The 17,163-nt window shown below is 47.3% G+C and overlaps 1 protein-coding gene across 1 annotated transcript in view; it reads right to left on the bottom strand.

The window, feature by feature from the left end:
- Nucleotides 1-17,163, bottom strand: part of RP1 (RP1 axonemal microtubule associated) — a 147,113-nt gene that overhangs the window by 17,841 nt on the left and 112,109 nt on the right. The window contains exon 25 of the mRNA XM_072951969.1: nt 1,912-2,131. Within this exon, the coding sequence (XP_072808070.1) occupies nt 1,912-2,131 (220 nt within the window). The remainder of the gene's footprint in view (nt 1-1,911; nt 2,132-17,163) is intronic.

The raw sequence follows: 17,163 nt of genomic DNA on the forward strand, positions 1-17,163 counted from the left end.
TGGACCTCTATGCTTCAAGTGAGATTTTAGAAGAAAAAGTGCTTTTGCCAACTGTCAAAATTTATGTACAAATATAAAGAATTAGTAGTATAAAGACATTTCTCCACTCATTAACTTGGTCTCATCCTAAGTCTTTCTTGCCGTATCTGAATGAACCAAGTATTTCTACAGCACATCCTAACAGGGACCGAGGACATGTGAAGGAAGCCCTGCTGGGAGATGAGGTCAATCAACCTGGAGTCGGTGAAGGAGAAGACTCCATGTAAGTGCAGAGTAAACAGTGCTGAGGCCGAGGGGCAGGGATGTGATGGGTTCAAAGCCTCAGTGAGCCTCCTAGCGAAGCCCTCCCAGGGAGGCAGAAGAAGAGAAACTGACGGGAGGGGCAAATCGCGGAGTCATTAGAGGACGGGCAACGAGAGTCATGCAAGGCGAACAACTCCAGGGCAGGAGCCCTGTGTGCACAGTGCACATTACCTCTCGCACACAGTAGGCACCTAACACCCGTTGGTAGACATGTGTCTACCTTTGCGTGTGGAATGGTTGAGTGAACAGACAGTGACTGGACATTAAAGATGATGAGACGTTGGATCACCCCACGGGACACCGGGGCTCCGGGCAGGAAAGAGGACAGAGGTGTTGAAAATGAAGGCTGTTGGTCCTCTGGGCAGAGGGAACCATGGAAGCCAGGGAGCAGCTCGACAGGCAGGGAAGAATCCAGCATTCCAACCCACACTTTCAGGCGACAAGGACCAAGAGGAGCCAGCGGTACATACAGACAAAAATCAGAGCAAACAGTGAAGAACTCAGTTGGTATCATGGGCTGGAGGTCAGGGTTGGAGAGAGATTTGATAGTTGTGATGGTGAAGGCTAGTATTTACTGCATGATTACGACGTGTCGAGAACTAAGTACCATCAGTACATTATCCTAAAGACCGAGTGCATTAGCTCATGGACTCCAAACAGTCCTATGACACAGGCACTGTTTTTATTCCCGTTTTATAGGTGAGGAGGCAATGCTGGCCAAGGGCGGCTAAGAGACTTGCCCGGGGTGACACGGCAAAACACACCGCCACGCCCAGACTCCCCCAGTGTGTCTGCTTTCAGAGCCTCCAGGAACCCCTGCCCCTCGAATGAGGGAGCGACAGAGTCGGGTACAGTAGAGGGGTCGGGAGGCTGAGAAAACGCACGCGCTCACACACAGTCATTTACTTTGGTAGCAGCGATAACAAGGTGGTTATCGGAGAGACAGGAAGCGGATGGAGAGAAAATTAAGGCAACGTGTGAGTTCGCTTTCAGGCAAACAAACAAAACAGAACCTCGGTAAGTGAACTCAGGTGCTCCTAAATTCACGACTGGTGACGTGTGTTCACAGGGCACAGCCAAGAAGAAAGTCACACTTAAATGGCTACCGAAAGAGTTTACAGAAAGATGAACTGACAATGTGCACACACCCTGTTGTGGATGTTTTGCCCCGACAGCCAGACAAGCGCCAACCCCAAAGCCCTAATGCCCTGAGTCAGGCAGAGACTAACATCAGCCTGTGGGGAGAACCTGCGAGCCCCAGTGCTCGCACAGTCCAGGAGCTAAAAATGCTTCTTACTGTTCTTGATGGTTAAAAATAATAATAAAGCAGAATACTATTTTTGACAAGTGAAAATTTTACAAAATTCTAATTTCAGTGTCCACAAATAAAGGTTTACTGGGGCACAGCCATTCCATTAGCTGACATAGTGTCTGTAGCAGCTGTCTCACTAGCTGGCAAAGTTGGGCAGTTTTGAGAGAATTCATGGCCCACGAAGCATAATATCTAGTGTCTGGCCCTTTACAGAAGAGGGTTGCTGACCTCTGCTCTAACTCATCTCAATGATTTAAAAATTTGATACACAGCACAAAGGAAGTGAAATTAGATACCTGGCAAAGGTGCCCTGCTGGTTCCCACAACGGGCATTTCTTTCCATGTGTCTCCGTCATTTTCATCCTCAGCTATCCAGGAATCAACAGGTAAACAAAACAGTTCACGCGTGTCTATATTTTCAAGTCTAATTTCTTCCAAATACCACCTGGGATCGTTTCCACTGTTGTCATGTCCAACACGTACTTTATAAATGTCACCAATATCTTTAAGATTTACCTGCAACACAAAAGAGAACAGGGTAAATAAAGCTCCCTACATCTCCAGTCTGATTTTTCAAATCGCATATTCACATCCAATTTTGAACTTGATGGCTACTTTCCCCCTCACACACTCCTTATTGCTCTCCCTTAGGACTAGTTACTGGTAACACCACGAAATGTCAAAGAACAGATCCACTGACCACGGACAAACCAACAGATTAAATCTAACCAGTTGTTATTACATCGTTTTTAGCAACTGTTATCTTGCAAAGTGAATTGTTTGTAATTATTGATGTGCACTAGTTATTAGACCTGAAGAATAAAATAACCTAATAAAATGATAAGATAGTAACAGATTAAAATCAAATTGCCTTCAACCTGAGAACCAAAGGTTTATCCAGGCAAGGAAGTCTGCTTAAACAGACATTTAAAGTCAGTCAGTGTAACCCATGACGTTGAGAGGTAAAAGAAGAAGAGAAACAGCATCTGATAAAATTCAACCCATTTATAATAAAAAATCTCACAAAAATAGGAAGAGCATTTACCAAAAAGAAAATAAAACTGTAGCTAATACTATACTTAATGGTAAAAGACTGAATGCTTTTCCACTAAGAAGGGACCATGGCGAGGAGTCTGTGTTCCGCACTTTTATGCAATGCAGTGCTGAAAGTTCCAACCAGTGCAATAACACAAGAAAAGGAAATAAAGTGCACACATTTCTAAATTCTTAGACATGTTACAAAAAGCATAAGCTATAAAAGAAAAAAATGATAAATTGGATCTCATCAAAATTTAAAAACTTTGGCTCTGTACAAACACTTTTAAAAGATGAAAAGACAAGCTACAGACTGACAGAAGTTATTTACAAACCACATATCTGATAGAGGACTCATATCCATATATAATACGTATTTAAATGAAGGATGTATAGCTTTAAGTGCATATATGTAAAAAACAAACTTCTCAAAAAACATTAAAAAAATCCAATTAGAAATGGGCAAATGATATGAAGAGACATTTTAACAAAGAGGATATATCAATGGCAAATAAGCACATGCCAATATGTTCTGTATTAGGGAAACGGAAATTAAAGACACAGCTAAAATAAAAACTAACACCACCACCAAATGCTGGCATGGGTGCAAAAAACTGGATCTCTGATACATTTCATACATTGTTGCTGGGACTGTAAATAGTAGTCAGTCTAGAAAACAGTTTGGCACTTTCTGTAAAAAAAACTAAAGATACACTACCATACCACTTAGCAATTGCACTCCTGGCATTTATTCCAAAGATAGGAAAACTTATGTCCACACAAAGACCTGTACACAATGGCCTAACATCTTTATTTATAACCATTCCAAACTAATAACAACCAAAGTGTCCCTCAGTGGGTGAATGTGGTACGTCCATACGATAGACCACTACTCAGCCATAAAAAGGAATAAACTATTAATATCTGCGACAACTGGGTGGATCTCAGGGCGTTATAATAAATGAAAAGGAAAACTAGTCTCAGAAGTCACATGCTGTGTAATTCCAATTATGTAACATCCTCAACATGACAAAATTAGAGATTAAAAACAGTGGTGTTTGCCAGGGACGGTGGAGGTGTGTGGGTGGGGGCGGGGCTGTGACTGTGAAGGGGGGTGAAATAGCTCTCTGTCTTGTTCACGGTGGCGGTTACATGAATCTAGCACCTGATAAAATGGCATGTAGTGATACACAGCAACGCCTAAGTCTTGATTTGATACCGGACTGTAACTATGTAACATCAGCCCACTGGAGGAGATCTGGGTGGAGATGGTATGTGAAATCTTTCTCTAGTATCTTGGCAATTTCCTGTGGATGTATAATGATTAAAGAATCAAAAGTTTAAAAAAATAAAAACAGACACTTACCAGCCATCTTTTTTATCTTTAGCAAGGCCATCTAGAGACCTCATCCCCGAGGGATGAGGGATTTTTGTCCGCCCAGTGAGCTGTCCTCTACACTACTGTCCAGCTCACCGATCTAGAGCAAGGGTGAGTCCCCTCTTTAGCTGGTTGTGGCGGGTGTGCAAGGACCCAGGCACTCTTTCTTCACCTTGGTGTAACGCCTCCTTTTTCCTGGGCTACTTGAATTACTTACAATTCTCCAAGTCTTTTCCTTCCTTCCCACACGGATAGAAATACATTTTTGTACTTATAAACAGATACATAATTAAAATATGAAACAAAATAGTCATATATTCAAGATACTCATAAAGTAAATGTGTAGTTTTTAATTTTAATACATTTGCATCTGTAGACGATATAAACAATTCGCAAAATGTAGGAGAGATGGAATTTGCTCACCATTTAAATTGCTAATGATCTGGGTTTTCTCCCCTAATTTCTTCCCTTTATATTCCAGGTAATAAAAACTGTGCTATGCTGAATGACATCAAAATTATCCAAAATCATGGACACATTGAAAGAGAAGATTCCCGCAGTCAGACATTCTGCTCTGCGGGTGGCTTTTCCCGTTGCATTTGGCAGACTGTTTTCATCTTTTACAGAAGTGAATTTATTACAGTTTCAAATGGCACAGGGCTTTACAGGAATCCCATTTATTAACACTCCTTTATTTATTAAAGTCAATAAATAATTAAACATATACTGTTATATATACCCTTCTTTGCATTACAACTATATTTTGTACATTTTATATTCACTTTTCTCTTTTGAATATAATTACTAATTCATGGCTTTTCACCGTCTCCACTTGTTTCAATTAACTATTATGATTATTGTCGCTGTTACGAGGACATGCTCAGCCAGGGCAAGCCCCGTTGAAGTTTCTCTTCTGTCCTTCAGCCCTGCCCCTGATATTTCCGAAGCCATCATGGGTTCCAGACTGATTCTGTTTTTTCCCCACTGGAAGACGTGGCCTCAATTCCCCACCCAGGTTTCCCGGCTCTTCGCAGCGGCAGGCACGATGACGCACTAGTAGGGGCAAAACACGGGCACGGGGGGCACTGGAGGGTAGTGGGCGGGCGGAAGTGCCGTTGGGACGATTACTGATGATGGATTTAAAAACACGCGTCTTTTTAAGGCCGTGAGTTTACGCTCATCTTCCCGGCTGAGCACATTAAGTGGCTTTCTTTGCTCTTCTTAGGGTGTGAGGTCTCAACAACCAGAGTCCACCTGTGCTGACAGCCTGATGCTCACCGCCAGCAGAAGAGGTCAGCGTCGGCATCTCCTTCTACGGAGCAGAGGCACGGAAAGCACCGCACTGGCCATCACTCTGCTCAGGAACGCAGAACACGGGCTCAAACCCGCACGCACGATCATTCCTTTCAGAAAATACAAGCCTGCTGAAATCAGTGTGAGCGCGCTCCTGTAAATTATTTGTAAGGTCTGGCAGCATCTGTTTTTTAATGATCACCTCCAGGGCTGTCCTCAGCACGCCCACAGCTGCCCCCGTATATCCGGTTGAGGGTCTCTTCCCACTGGTTTTGTGCAGAACTTAAGGATCCTTTCCATTTACATGTGGCGGGCTTTCTATGACTCTAGAAACCTTGTTCCACTCTAGTTTTTAACGTCTATTATTATATTCTCTTGTTTCTTTTCCCAAAACACCTTGGTTTACTTTTTGTTCTCAATCTTCCACCCCTGCCTCACTTTCTCTATTTTTCTCTTTTTTTTTTCCTTCTGGGAGGTCATTTCTGGCATGTCCCTCAGCGCTGATTCAGTCTTGGCCCGGATTTAAACATGCATTTTCGTTCTGCTGTTGCGTCTTTATTTCTAAGCCACCTCCAGCTTTGCCCCCCAGCTTGCTGCTTGTCTCAGGACACTCTCTTCTTGGATTCCTGGGGACCAAGAATTCTTCCTGTCTTGTGAGGACGCCGCGGTAGGGCAGTTCACCTCTCCCCATCCTTGCGGCCCCGCCCTGCCCCTTCTCTGTCATCCAGGCACAGTGAACCCCAACCGCTCCAAGTTCTCTCTGTGGTGAAGCGTCTCTGGGCTTCACTCTGGAACACGCCACCTCACAGATGCCCTCTGTCACCATCAGTACCTCCCACTTTCTGGTCGCTGGTATCAGATTTGCAGCCTCCGCCTTGTTCTGAGATCCTGACAGCAAAGGTCCCTCTGCTTGAAGAAAAAGCAGAGCATATAGTAATCCGCCTCTCACGGCAGCTCCCTGAGGGCAGGGACAGGCAGCCGGCTTTCCCACCAGGCAGACACTCTGACAAGCCCAGGGAGCCAGGCAGGTGCTGCCCATGCCTCGTCCCCTTTCTTGAGGCCGGCGCTGTCCTCACATAAAGCTGAGCCCCACGTCCTGCCCCAGCGCCACTCAGATGTCCCTCTGCATCAGGACATTGGCAGCCTCAGTTTTCCACGCTGAGATTTTCACTGTTACTGCGTCTTCGTGTGTTCATTGCCAGGTCGATGCCATTCTGAACAAAAAGCCTCATCCTAAATAAAGCTGACTTTTTTTCTTTTTTTAATAAAATACCGTTTCTTGGGGCTGGTAGAAGTCAGAGGGCAGGAAAGCTGTCAGAACACGCCAGCATTAGCATAAGGCTTACTTCAGCCACAGTTTGCATTTCTGCAAAGACACTCCTTATTGAATCCATTTCACAGTTGAGGAAATTGAGCTAAAGCAGCTAGTCCAAGGCCGCACAGGAAGCATGCAAATTCACGAGGCAGCCCGCCAGCTCATTTGGTTCAAAACTGTCAGTCAGGCTCGTCCCTAACCAAGGCAGCTGAAGACGACCTTGGTGTGAGAAGGTGACCCAGGCACTTGTTGGGAACACATCCCATCTCTACAGTGTTAAAAAGGACTGAGAGTTTTCATTTGTATGTTGTTTTTCTCTCATTTTATAGAAAAAAAACTCTGTCTGTGAGCACTTAGGTTGGCCAAGCTTTATAATATGAAAACTAAGCTCTATGAGGAACTGTCCCATTTGCCAATTATGAAATGACTTTCATAGTTCTTTGGTGAAAATAAAACGAAATAGGCCACATTTTCGTGATGACTTTCTCTGTAAGTGGGATTCTGTAATGTTCCAAGTCTAATAAATTAAAATGAAGAGCACATCTTATTTTTAAAGAAAAATGTTTTACTTTAGGTCTGTGTGGACATCAGGAGACTTAACAGATAGAATAATGAAATGTTCTGGAGTCATTTACAAAACAAATTCTCTGTAAGTGAAGAAATTGTTTAGAAAATCAATCGTGACACAATTTCCTCTGTGTTAAACATGGTTTCGTTCTGCACACACGAAATCACACATTCTACTTCTCCCCGAGTCACTGTGAGTTTCAGACGCTCCTGCCGTTACTCAGACCCCACTCTGTTTGGTCTCGTTCCCCACCTCCCTGCCAGGCAGGCTCCTCACCGGCTCCCAGAAGCTACGCGCCTTCTCCATCAATAGCTGTCCCTTACCAACCTTCTGGCCCAGAGCCGTGCCCAGGCCTTTCCTCCACCCTTCCAAGCCCTAGACAGACTTCCAGCCTGCTCCCAGCTCCTCCAGAAGCACCCCCAAGACAGCAACCTTAACCTGCACTGGCCTTTGTCTCTGAATTCCCCCAGCTCTTAATTATTCACGCATTCAGTCACTCTTGCAAAACCTGTTCTTGAGAGCCATTATATACATGAGGCACCGTTCTAGGCACTGGGGAGAGACAGCAAGGAGTCAAACAGACAGGGTACCCACTCTTGTGACACATGCCTTCCAGGGGGGTGAGAGAGACAATAAACACACAGGAGAACGCAGCAATGATGTGCAGCTCTCTGCATTCTACATCAGATGCCCAGAAAAGGCCTCTCTGAGAAGGTGACACTCAGGCTGAGATCTGAATGACAAAAAGATATTCGGCGGGTGGATCTTAACGGAGGAAGCATTGACAGCAGAGGGAAAAGCTACCACAGTCTTTGAATAGCCCGAACGTGGGGATGAGTTTGGATGGTTTGAGTGTGAGGCAGAAAGAAGTTCCCTGGGCTGTCTGGCCAGAGAAGTAGGGAATGGATGAAGGACAGAGAGGCAGACAGGTACCCTCCATCAGGGGTGGGATTGGAAGCAGGAGATAACATGATCTGCCTTTTGTCTTAAAAAGACTCCCTTGACTGCTCTGCAAAAGGAGGATTGCAAGGTGCTAAAGTGAAAGCAGGGGGGACCATGGAAGAGCCTGGGGTGTCGTCTGGGTGAGAGAGCATGGGGACCTTGACTAGGCCGTTGGAAACGGGCATGCGGGGAGAAGAAGGACTCTGAATGCATTTGGAGGAACATCCTCTTGTCGTGTGCTTGATCTGACTACACCCTCATCCAATGCTGTGTACTTGATCTGGCTACATCCTCAATTTCTTGGGCTGAAATTCCACCTAATTTGCCTTTATACTTCCAGGTCAGAAACTATTCCAGTCAGAGGTCAGTTGGTCTGTCCTTTTCCCCGGCTTTTGTTCACGTTGGCCGTCTCACATCCCTTCATGCCTTCCTTCCACTGGCCTCTCCACGCATCCCCAGTTGTACGAGGCCTTACAGAGGCCTCTGATGAAAGTCCCTGCTATTGGCTGCTAATGTGTTCTTACTTTTGTCCCTTTATACATTTTAGAGCGCAGCTTTTTTAGTTCGTCCGAGGAATCTCTGTGTAGTCACAGTGACTTTATTAAATAATTTCCCCTTTTTCTCACTGGGATTGTTTATAGCGGGAGAGTAAGGTTTTTATTTTTAAGAGTCTACCTTTCCTTGTCAGCCAAATCCCCCGAAGTTCCACAAACCTGTGAAAGGCAGAGCTGGGCCCCGCAGTCATCACGGAGCTGGAAGGCGAGGTCGGTAACTCTCAGACGGAGTTACAGGCAAACTGGGACAGACGGGAATGCTGCACGTTTATATTCGTGCTGTGTTAAAATTTCTGCAGTAATAACACCACTAGAAGCAAAGGCAAAATGTTCACGTCTAGACATATTAATCCCCATTTTAATAATTAGCTACAACTGAACCAACTACGAACTATATTTCTGAAAAATATTAACATCAGCAAGCAGAACTTCAAGGCAGGCAGGCAGCTCATTTTAAAATTTTAAATATTAGACGTGGTCTTCCTTCTCTTTCCCTCTCATCTCTCTCTCTCTCTCTCACACACACACACGCACACACGTATTTTTGTTGTTGTAAAAGTGCTCCAAGAATTAAAGGGCTGGACATAAGAAAGAATAAAATCAGGCCAACTGCAGCAACATGGATGGACCTAGAGATCGTCATTCTAAGGGAAGTAAGCCAGAAAGAGAAAGAAAAATACCATATGAGATCGCTCATATGTGGAATCTAAAGAAAAAAGAGAAAAAGAGGACACTATGAACTCTTCTACAAACCAGAAACAGACTCGCAGACACAGTAACAATCTCATGGTTACTGGGGAAAGCGGTGGGAAGGGATAAATTTGGGAGTTTAAGAGTTACAAATGTTAGCCACTATATATAACAATAGATTTTTTTAAAGTTTCTGCTCTACAGCACCGGGAACTATGTTCAATATCTCATAATAACCCTCAATAAAAAAGAATATGAAAACAAATATATGTATGTATGTGCATGACTGAGACATTGTGCTGGACACCAGAAATTGACACATTGTAACTGTACTTCAATTAAAAAAAAAAGGAATTAAAGGGCTGGAAAGCAGCTGACAGTGCTGTCCAATCCATCTGCCTTCCACTAAGAGATCTACCATTGGACCACCCCAGACCATGAAGAAAATTCTAGACTTCCATTGAAGTCCACTTCAATATTTACATCTTATGTTAGGAACATTATTATCAAACTACATTGTCTGGAGTGTAAAAAATAAACAATGGACATACTCACAGGCTAGAATATTAAAATTGAACCCTTTCCTTGAGTTGGTGCAAATATTAAGTAATGGTTACCAGGTTATTGCTTTATTTAATGAAAGTTCAAGAAAAGAGATTCAAATTAATTTCTTTTTAACAGCTTTACTGAGATAAAATTGATATACAAAATAACTGTACATACTTAGTGTACACGATGTAATGAGTGGACATGTGTATGCCCATGAAACCATCACCTTCACGTTTCTTTGAAGAAGAGAGTTTTAAAGCTTGGTGTTAACTGGGGAATTAGACAAGCTTTCTAAGTTTCAAAGTCATTCAACAAACATGTCATCAAGTATTCTGAATGTAGTCCTTCTGTGAACCCCCCGTCTGACTCAAGAGTAATTCAGTCACAAGGACAGAATTCTGTGGTGGTGGAGCCAGAAGAGGGAGGAGCTTTCCCAGCTAGGAAAGAAATGCTAGAACATACATCGAGGTTCTTTCCTGGGGCCGAATTCCCAGTTTTCAGGGGGCCCACGGGCGCTATCATTTTTGGTCAACGGTCAGCCTCTCCAAAGAGAGAAATAAAACCGCTGAAGGGACTTAAGCAGCCTCAGCCACCAGCTTAACAAGTAAAAGTTCCACCAAACGAGAGAGCGCTGAGGAACCGGCCCCCGGGAGAGAGAGCTTTGACAACATGGCAACCGGGGCCCTGGCTTCACGGGCAAACTGGGACACAGACTCCCACGTCCCACACCGCCCACCAACACGCAGAGTCACGTTACAGGGCCTCTTCGCTGCAGGCGTCCCTGGAGGAACGCTGGGAAAGCTCACCAGGCTCTGTCTGTTCTCACGATGGCTGTCAGACTCCTTGCTCTCGACCAGCAGCAAGGCCACGTCCTGCCCTGGCCGCACGGCGGCATCTCGGATCCTTCCCGGGGCCGCGTGGTGACTCTGAGCAACTCTGAGCTGTGTTTGTTGGGGTTCTGTTTCAGTTTTACTCTAGAGCCTTCTCATGGGCTCATTCCTTCTAGGCTGATGTCACCCTCAGGCTCTCTCCCTTCTTAGGATTCCATGAGCATCTTGGAAACTTTCATAAGTCCATTCGTTTTCAGAATTTCAATAAGAATTGGGGGGTTTTTGCATGAAATTAACCCAGTCTCACAGTGGAAACCCAATGAACATTCGAGCTGTTTTTCCGGGGCCGTAACAGCACTGAGGACTGCCGTCTGCTGGGAGAAGGACTTTCTGCTGAACTTACGTGTTACTTTAAATCCTTGCAGCGAGTCTGTAAGATACACAGAATTCTCTCCTTTTTGCAGAAGAGGAAATGGAATTCAGAGCAGTTGTGTTATTTGCCCAAAGCCCCCTGGTCCCTCAGTTTCAGAGCAAGGACTTTACTCAAGGAAACCGGATTTCATAGAACAAGTCATTTCCACCCAAGGGCACAGGAGAACAGTCAGACGATCCCACCCCGGGAGGCGAACCCAGTCCACGCAGGAAAGCAAAGCAAAACACAACAGGACGGGCAGGCACAGCGGGTGCTCCAGGCACGGGTCGGCTCGTCTCCTCCTTCCTCCCCGCCCTCCACGTCTACACAGTCATCCTGCGTGGACGCGGCCCATGTCAGGTGAACGCTGTGTGGGACTGTCCCTGTGCGAACCAGCTCTCAAAGAGCCTACCGCATTCTCCAGGGAATTACGTAATGTTTTGTTGGCAAGAGCAAACGATTAGACAATGTTAAGACTGATTCAGTCCAAATGTCCTTTGCGTCTGCTGAGCAGGGCAGGTTTCCATTTTGCTGTACGGGAAGTGGGCTCCCCAGGGGGAGGCCTGCTTTACTTGGTGTATTTCTACTCACGTCTGGGGCAAAGGGTAACCATTTTTGCAAATGGTGACACCACACTGTGGCACAATTAAACAGTAGAGCAGAGGCCTGGCCCTGGGAGGGCTGTTCACAAAACTCAGTCCCTCAAGACAGTGCGACAGCCCCGAGGTCCGGAGCGCCGCCCTCGGCCTGCTGGGTGCTGTCAGGGAACTCAGTCTCTGGGTCCGGCTAAAGGGGAACAAGAACTATCCCCTGGGAACCGTGTAGATGTTGGGCGGGTCGCCTGCTGTTAGGAGACTCAGGACACTGCTAGAGACGAGGTAGGCGTGATCAGCGTCCGGTGCCTACGGCGTCACTTTCGCGCTTGAAACGTGACTCATTTTGCAGGCCTGCAAGCTTTCAAGTTGGGCTGGGCATCCCCTAACACGCCCTCACCATTGCCCACAGAGTGATTCTTCCAGAAAATGAGAGCTAAAGCTACATTGCGGCTGGTGGCACAGCAGTGTTGATCCCAGTTTAATCTGTTGGCCAGATGGATTAGTGAGAATGAGTTACCACCGGCATTTAAGACACTGAAGTAGCTTCGGGGGATTATCGCGCACGTGAGCCCTACATCCCTCACTTTCTAATTCGGTAGATAAATGGTAGGTAGGTAGGTACGCAGGAAGGAGGGAAGGAAGGAAGGAAGGAAAGAAGGAGAAAGGTGTAGCGATGGAAGGAAAGAGAGAGGGGGACCTGGAACCTGTAAAAGAGGCTACTCTTGCTTGAGGCATAAAAGTAACATGTACTCATAAGACAAAGGAAAATGAATGGAAATGAAGACTTAAACAAACTTACAGAGGTTTCTAAGATTGATTATGAGAAGCCAGGCCTGAGGATGTTTGAACATTAATCTGTGTATGATCGTGGGATCGGAGCCAGTATGTGCATTTTATAAGGAAACAGAAACCTGGCAAACGGCCGTATTCTCGCAGCACTGACGACATCTGTTTTTCTCTCGGTCTTGCTGCCACGCGGTTGTGCCCACTCTGTAACGTACAGACTAGTTTTAGAGACAAGGATACCAACTGTTCCCAGAACTGACTCCACAAGAATTTTCTACACGAAATTTTAAATGCTTTGAGTAAATTATAACTGAGCCCTCTCCCCAAGACTGCAGTGCAGTCTTTGGGGAGGAGCAGGCAGAGCCTTGCCTCGCTGGGCACAGTGAGGACGGGAGACGTGTGGTACGTGAGCTCCCCACTTGGATTTCTCTGTGCAACCTGGGTTCCAAGAGAACCATCAAAATCAAGCCGTAAACTTGCATCAACTGAAACCTGGAAACTTGAGACAGTCTTGAATCTTTTGAATCTGTGGATTCTACCGATTTCTTTTTAAAGTCGAAATTTTGAAATATGTGTTTAGAACTCACTGGCACTGTCAAGCCTGTCCACGTCACAGATATTTGCGGGCCTGCGTCTGGCAGGACTGAGAACTGAGGAAGCAACAGTATGTGTGACCCAGGCCACCCCTCTGTCCAGGGAGCGTGTCACTCGGACGTGAACTCAGATTCAAAGTGTTAGTTACAGATGCGGTGATGCTACGAGAGGGCCTGTGGGGACAGACCAAGTGTTGACTTAGGGTTGTCCAGAGCTCAAGGAATGTCACGTTTCATCGCTTAGATCACATGCACTGCTGACGAGACTGTGCTGAGGGTGGGCCTGGGGATGGTCAGCCACAGGAAGACACGGTCTGTAACAGGACGAGGTCTGCTCAGTAGAAGCAGGAACAACCACGAGGAAGGCTGCACGTCAGCATGTCACGCAAAGCAAATCCAGGCCCCCCCTGCGGGAAGGGAGCCCCTCCTCCGGCTCTGTTACAACAAGCCAGGGGCAGGCACCGCCCACAGCAAGGGGACTGGAGACGGCTCTGCAGCGTTGGTTTTGCTACCCCTTCATCCTCTATACAAAACTACACGACACAGCCTTCCGAGATTACCCTGGTATGTCCCCCACATTCACGTGTTGAAATCCTAACCCTCCACCGGGTGGCGCTGTGGGGGCTGCAGGAGGTCATACAGCTGTGAGGGTGGAGCCCTCAGGAGCAGGATTAGTGCCCTTGTAAAAGGGTCCCCAGAGAGCACTCTGGTCCTCTTCCAGCCACATGAGGACGCAGTGGGAAGCTGGCAGCAGCAACGTGGAAGAGGGCACTCCCCTGCACCCAGCCATGCAGACACCCTTATCTCAGGCTTCCCACCTTTGCAACCATGGGTGGTGCTTTGTCTAGCAGCCTGGTGGGACCAAGCCAGCCACCCTGGGCTTGGCCCTCTGCGTGTGCGTTTCACCCTTTTTTCCGTGCTTTTGGACAGATTGGAGCCTCTTACCATGGGCAGTGACAGAAATAAAGATTTGTCCTGATGACAGGCCCTGCTTTAAAGTGGGAGGTGGGGTGGAGGGACGTGCCACCTTCCACACCCTGCTGTGACTGGCAGTGGTGACATGCAGCACAGACCTTCTGCGTCATGTTGCACAGACCCTCCTCTCCTCTCCATGTCATTTAACAGTGACCAGCACAGTGTCTGAACGGGGATTTTCTACAGGAACATTGTGAGCATTACATGCGTCGTTTGTTGCAAGAATGGGAAATCTCTTTCTGAGGAAGGAACACACAGATTTTGGTCGGACTTACTTGGGAACCACAGTGAACAGTCAATTTATTTCCAACTATTTTCCAACAGAAGGGGAAAAAAATTCAATATCTGCTTATCTTTAAGAGGCTTCATGCCTATGAAGGCGATTTGAATGTTCTCTGGGAACAACACTTCGACAATCAAATTTCATAATAATAATAAAGAAAGAACGGCAAAAGGCAGAAGATAGAACGGCGGAGCTTTAATAAATCTATTTAAAAAGTGATCATCTACTAGGTGGGAGGGAACAACTGCCCCCAAATAAGAGTAAGTATTACAAATGCTCAGACAAGGCGCTTCCTGAAAACCTTTGCGCTGAGATCTGAACGATCACGTTAGTCCCCCTCACCACGGCTTTACGGGAATCCGGGCACTCCGGCACACACGTCATTTTAAAATATTGCTTAGTATTTTTTTATCCCACCAGGATAATTACAAGTTCATGCTGGCACCACATACGAATTACGTTTCCTTCTTTCTGAGAACCGCGGCAGGGGCCGTAAGGGCGCTCAGCGGCGCACGTGCTCCGACGCGGGGCTGCCGTGAAGGGTGGCCCCCGCGCTCCGGCCGCGCCGCACACTGCGGGGGGGGGGGGGGCGCTCATGGGCGGGGTTTCCATCGCCGGGTGTCCCTTCCAGGCGACCCTTCGCGCCGAGCGCTCGGCACCGCCGACGCCCTAACGGCCAGCGTCTGCCCCCGGGCAGCGCCCAGCGCGCTTCCGGCCGCCCCGCCACGTGGCCGCTCGGGAGGAAACGCCGCCGCCGCCGCCGCCGCCGGCGCGCACGGCGTCTCGGGGGGCGGCTCCCCCACCAGGACCGGGCGGCGCAGCGGAGGCCGCCGCCTCGCTGCCGGCGCCCGCCCAGCGGCTGCCGCTGCCCGAGGGGAGCGTGCTGGGCTCTCCCGGGCAAGGCCACCAGGGGAGGCAGGCTCTCTTTCCTCCACGGTGCACGGCTGGGAAAGAAACCGCCGTCTTCCGGCACAAGGCTGAAATAAATACGGAGAATATGCATGGCCCTGAGGCTTTTGCGACCAACGCAGTCACCAACCACGGAGATGCGGCACGAATGCGCCTCGCACAGCACCCCAGCGCCGGCCCTCCGCCGAGCCCGCGCTGACGGCGTCCCGGCGCCTGCGCGCCGTCCGGGGAGAAGCAGACACACGGCTCCCTCTGGTCCTGATCCAAGCGGTGCACCGCGCGCTGAAGAAAGAACGCGTGAGCAAGACGGTGAGTTTATTTACGACCGCGTGAGGGGTAACAAGCCGAACGTACTGCTGAACTTCAGAAAAGCCTCCAAGTGAAGAAGAGCAAATTCGATCGCGCACAGACCCACGTGCTTCCTAGGAATGGCAATGAAGGGAGCAAATGTCACCGCCCCGAGTGGAGAAATGAAGACAGGAAAACACGGATAAACTCTCAAGTAAAGGAGGTCAAGGTGCCGAGGACAATCAGTTGGACAAAATAAGCCGACTCAAGTACTTGCTGGAACTAGAGCTTTTAGCTTCGTGGATAGCTCCGTTTCTTTGTTAGCATTATAAAATGATACTTATTAATTATGCATGCCCTGGGACAGATAACACGGGCGCAGAAAGAACTGGGAACTTTGCTGGACTCCGTGAGGCTGATCTAGGTTGAACGGAGGGTGGCCATGGCGTATCCTAGCAACGCGATGACCGAGTTTTCAGGTCGGAAAGAACAGGGGGGCCAGCAAATCTGCATCAGCGTCTGCGCCTCAGACCCTGCCAAGTCCTGGAGGGTGATACCCCTGCCGGAGAAAGATTTCTAGGAAAGAAATGGTGAAACAACAAACGTAAGTACGTGTGTGTGTAACTGAACTGTTACGCTGTACACCAGAAACTGACACAACACTGTAAACTGACTACACTTCAAGGGAAAAAAAAGAATGAACCCAAGTGAAAAATAAAGAGTAGGGGAGAGACCCTTGCTCGTATCTGCTTGATTTGTTAAGAAACCTAAAGCTGGAAACATGATCTATAACGACCAACCAGGTGTCTTAATCCGTGAGCTAACCAAGTGTTCTCAGAGGATCAGGATTATGACCCTCCCACAAGTCGCGAATCACAGTGTTAAATCAAAACCATCCGAAGCTTAGGCTGATGGCAAATCCGTGCAGGACGTGAGGGGTGCAAATACGTCCGTGTTCACGCTGTCAGCAGCCAAGTGCTGCTGGACAAGGGGCAGAAGCAAGGACACCCCCATCCACTCACACGAGGCACCCTAAGGCCACCCTGTGGACAGCTGTGGGCAGGGCAGCCTGGTCAATGGGGCAGAGTAACCTCCATGCGGTAGATCTCCGTCCACAGAGGGCATGGGCTTCTGGGGGATCACCAAGTGGCAAACATATCGCTGCTCCTGATTCTGGGAGAAGAGCCAGCTTTATTGGATCTCAATGGACCCCACATCCCATAACCTCCCCTTCACTTGGTTGATGAAGAGGTTTCAGGGCTATGATGGTTAATTTTTGTTAACTGAGGTATTACTGACACATAACATTAGTTTCAGGTGTACATCACAATGATTTGATGTTGGTATATACTGCAAAATGATCAACACAGGAAGTCTAGTTACTTGTCACCAAACATAATTACAGAATTTTTTATTGTGATGAAAATTTTTAAGATTTATTCCCTTAGCAACTTTCAAAGCTACAATACAGTATTATGGAGTATAGTCACCAAGCTGCACATGATATCTCCATGATTTAAAACACCTCCAGTACTTCACACATTTATCCTTA

Source organism: Vicugna pacos, chromosome 29 (genome assembly GCF_048564905.1).
Source record: "Vicugna pacos chromosome 29, VicPac4, whole genome shotgun sequence".
Taxonomy (NCBI): domain Eukaryota; kingdom Metazoa; phylum Chordata; class Mammalia; order Artiodactyla; family Camelidae; genus Vicugna; species Vicugna pacos.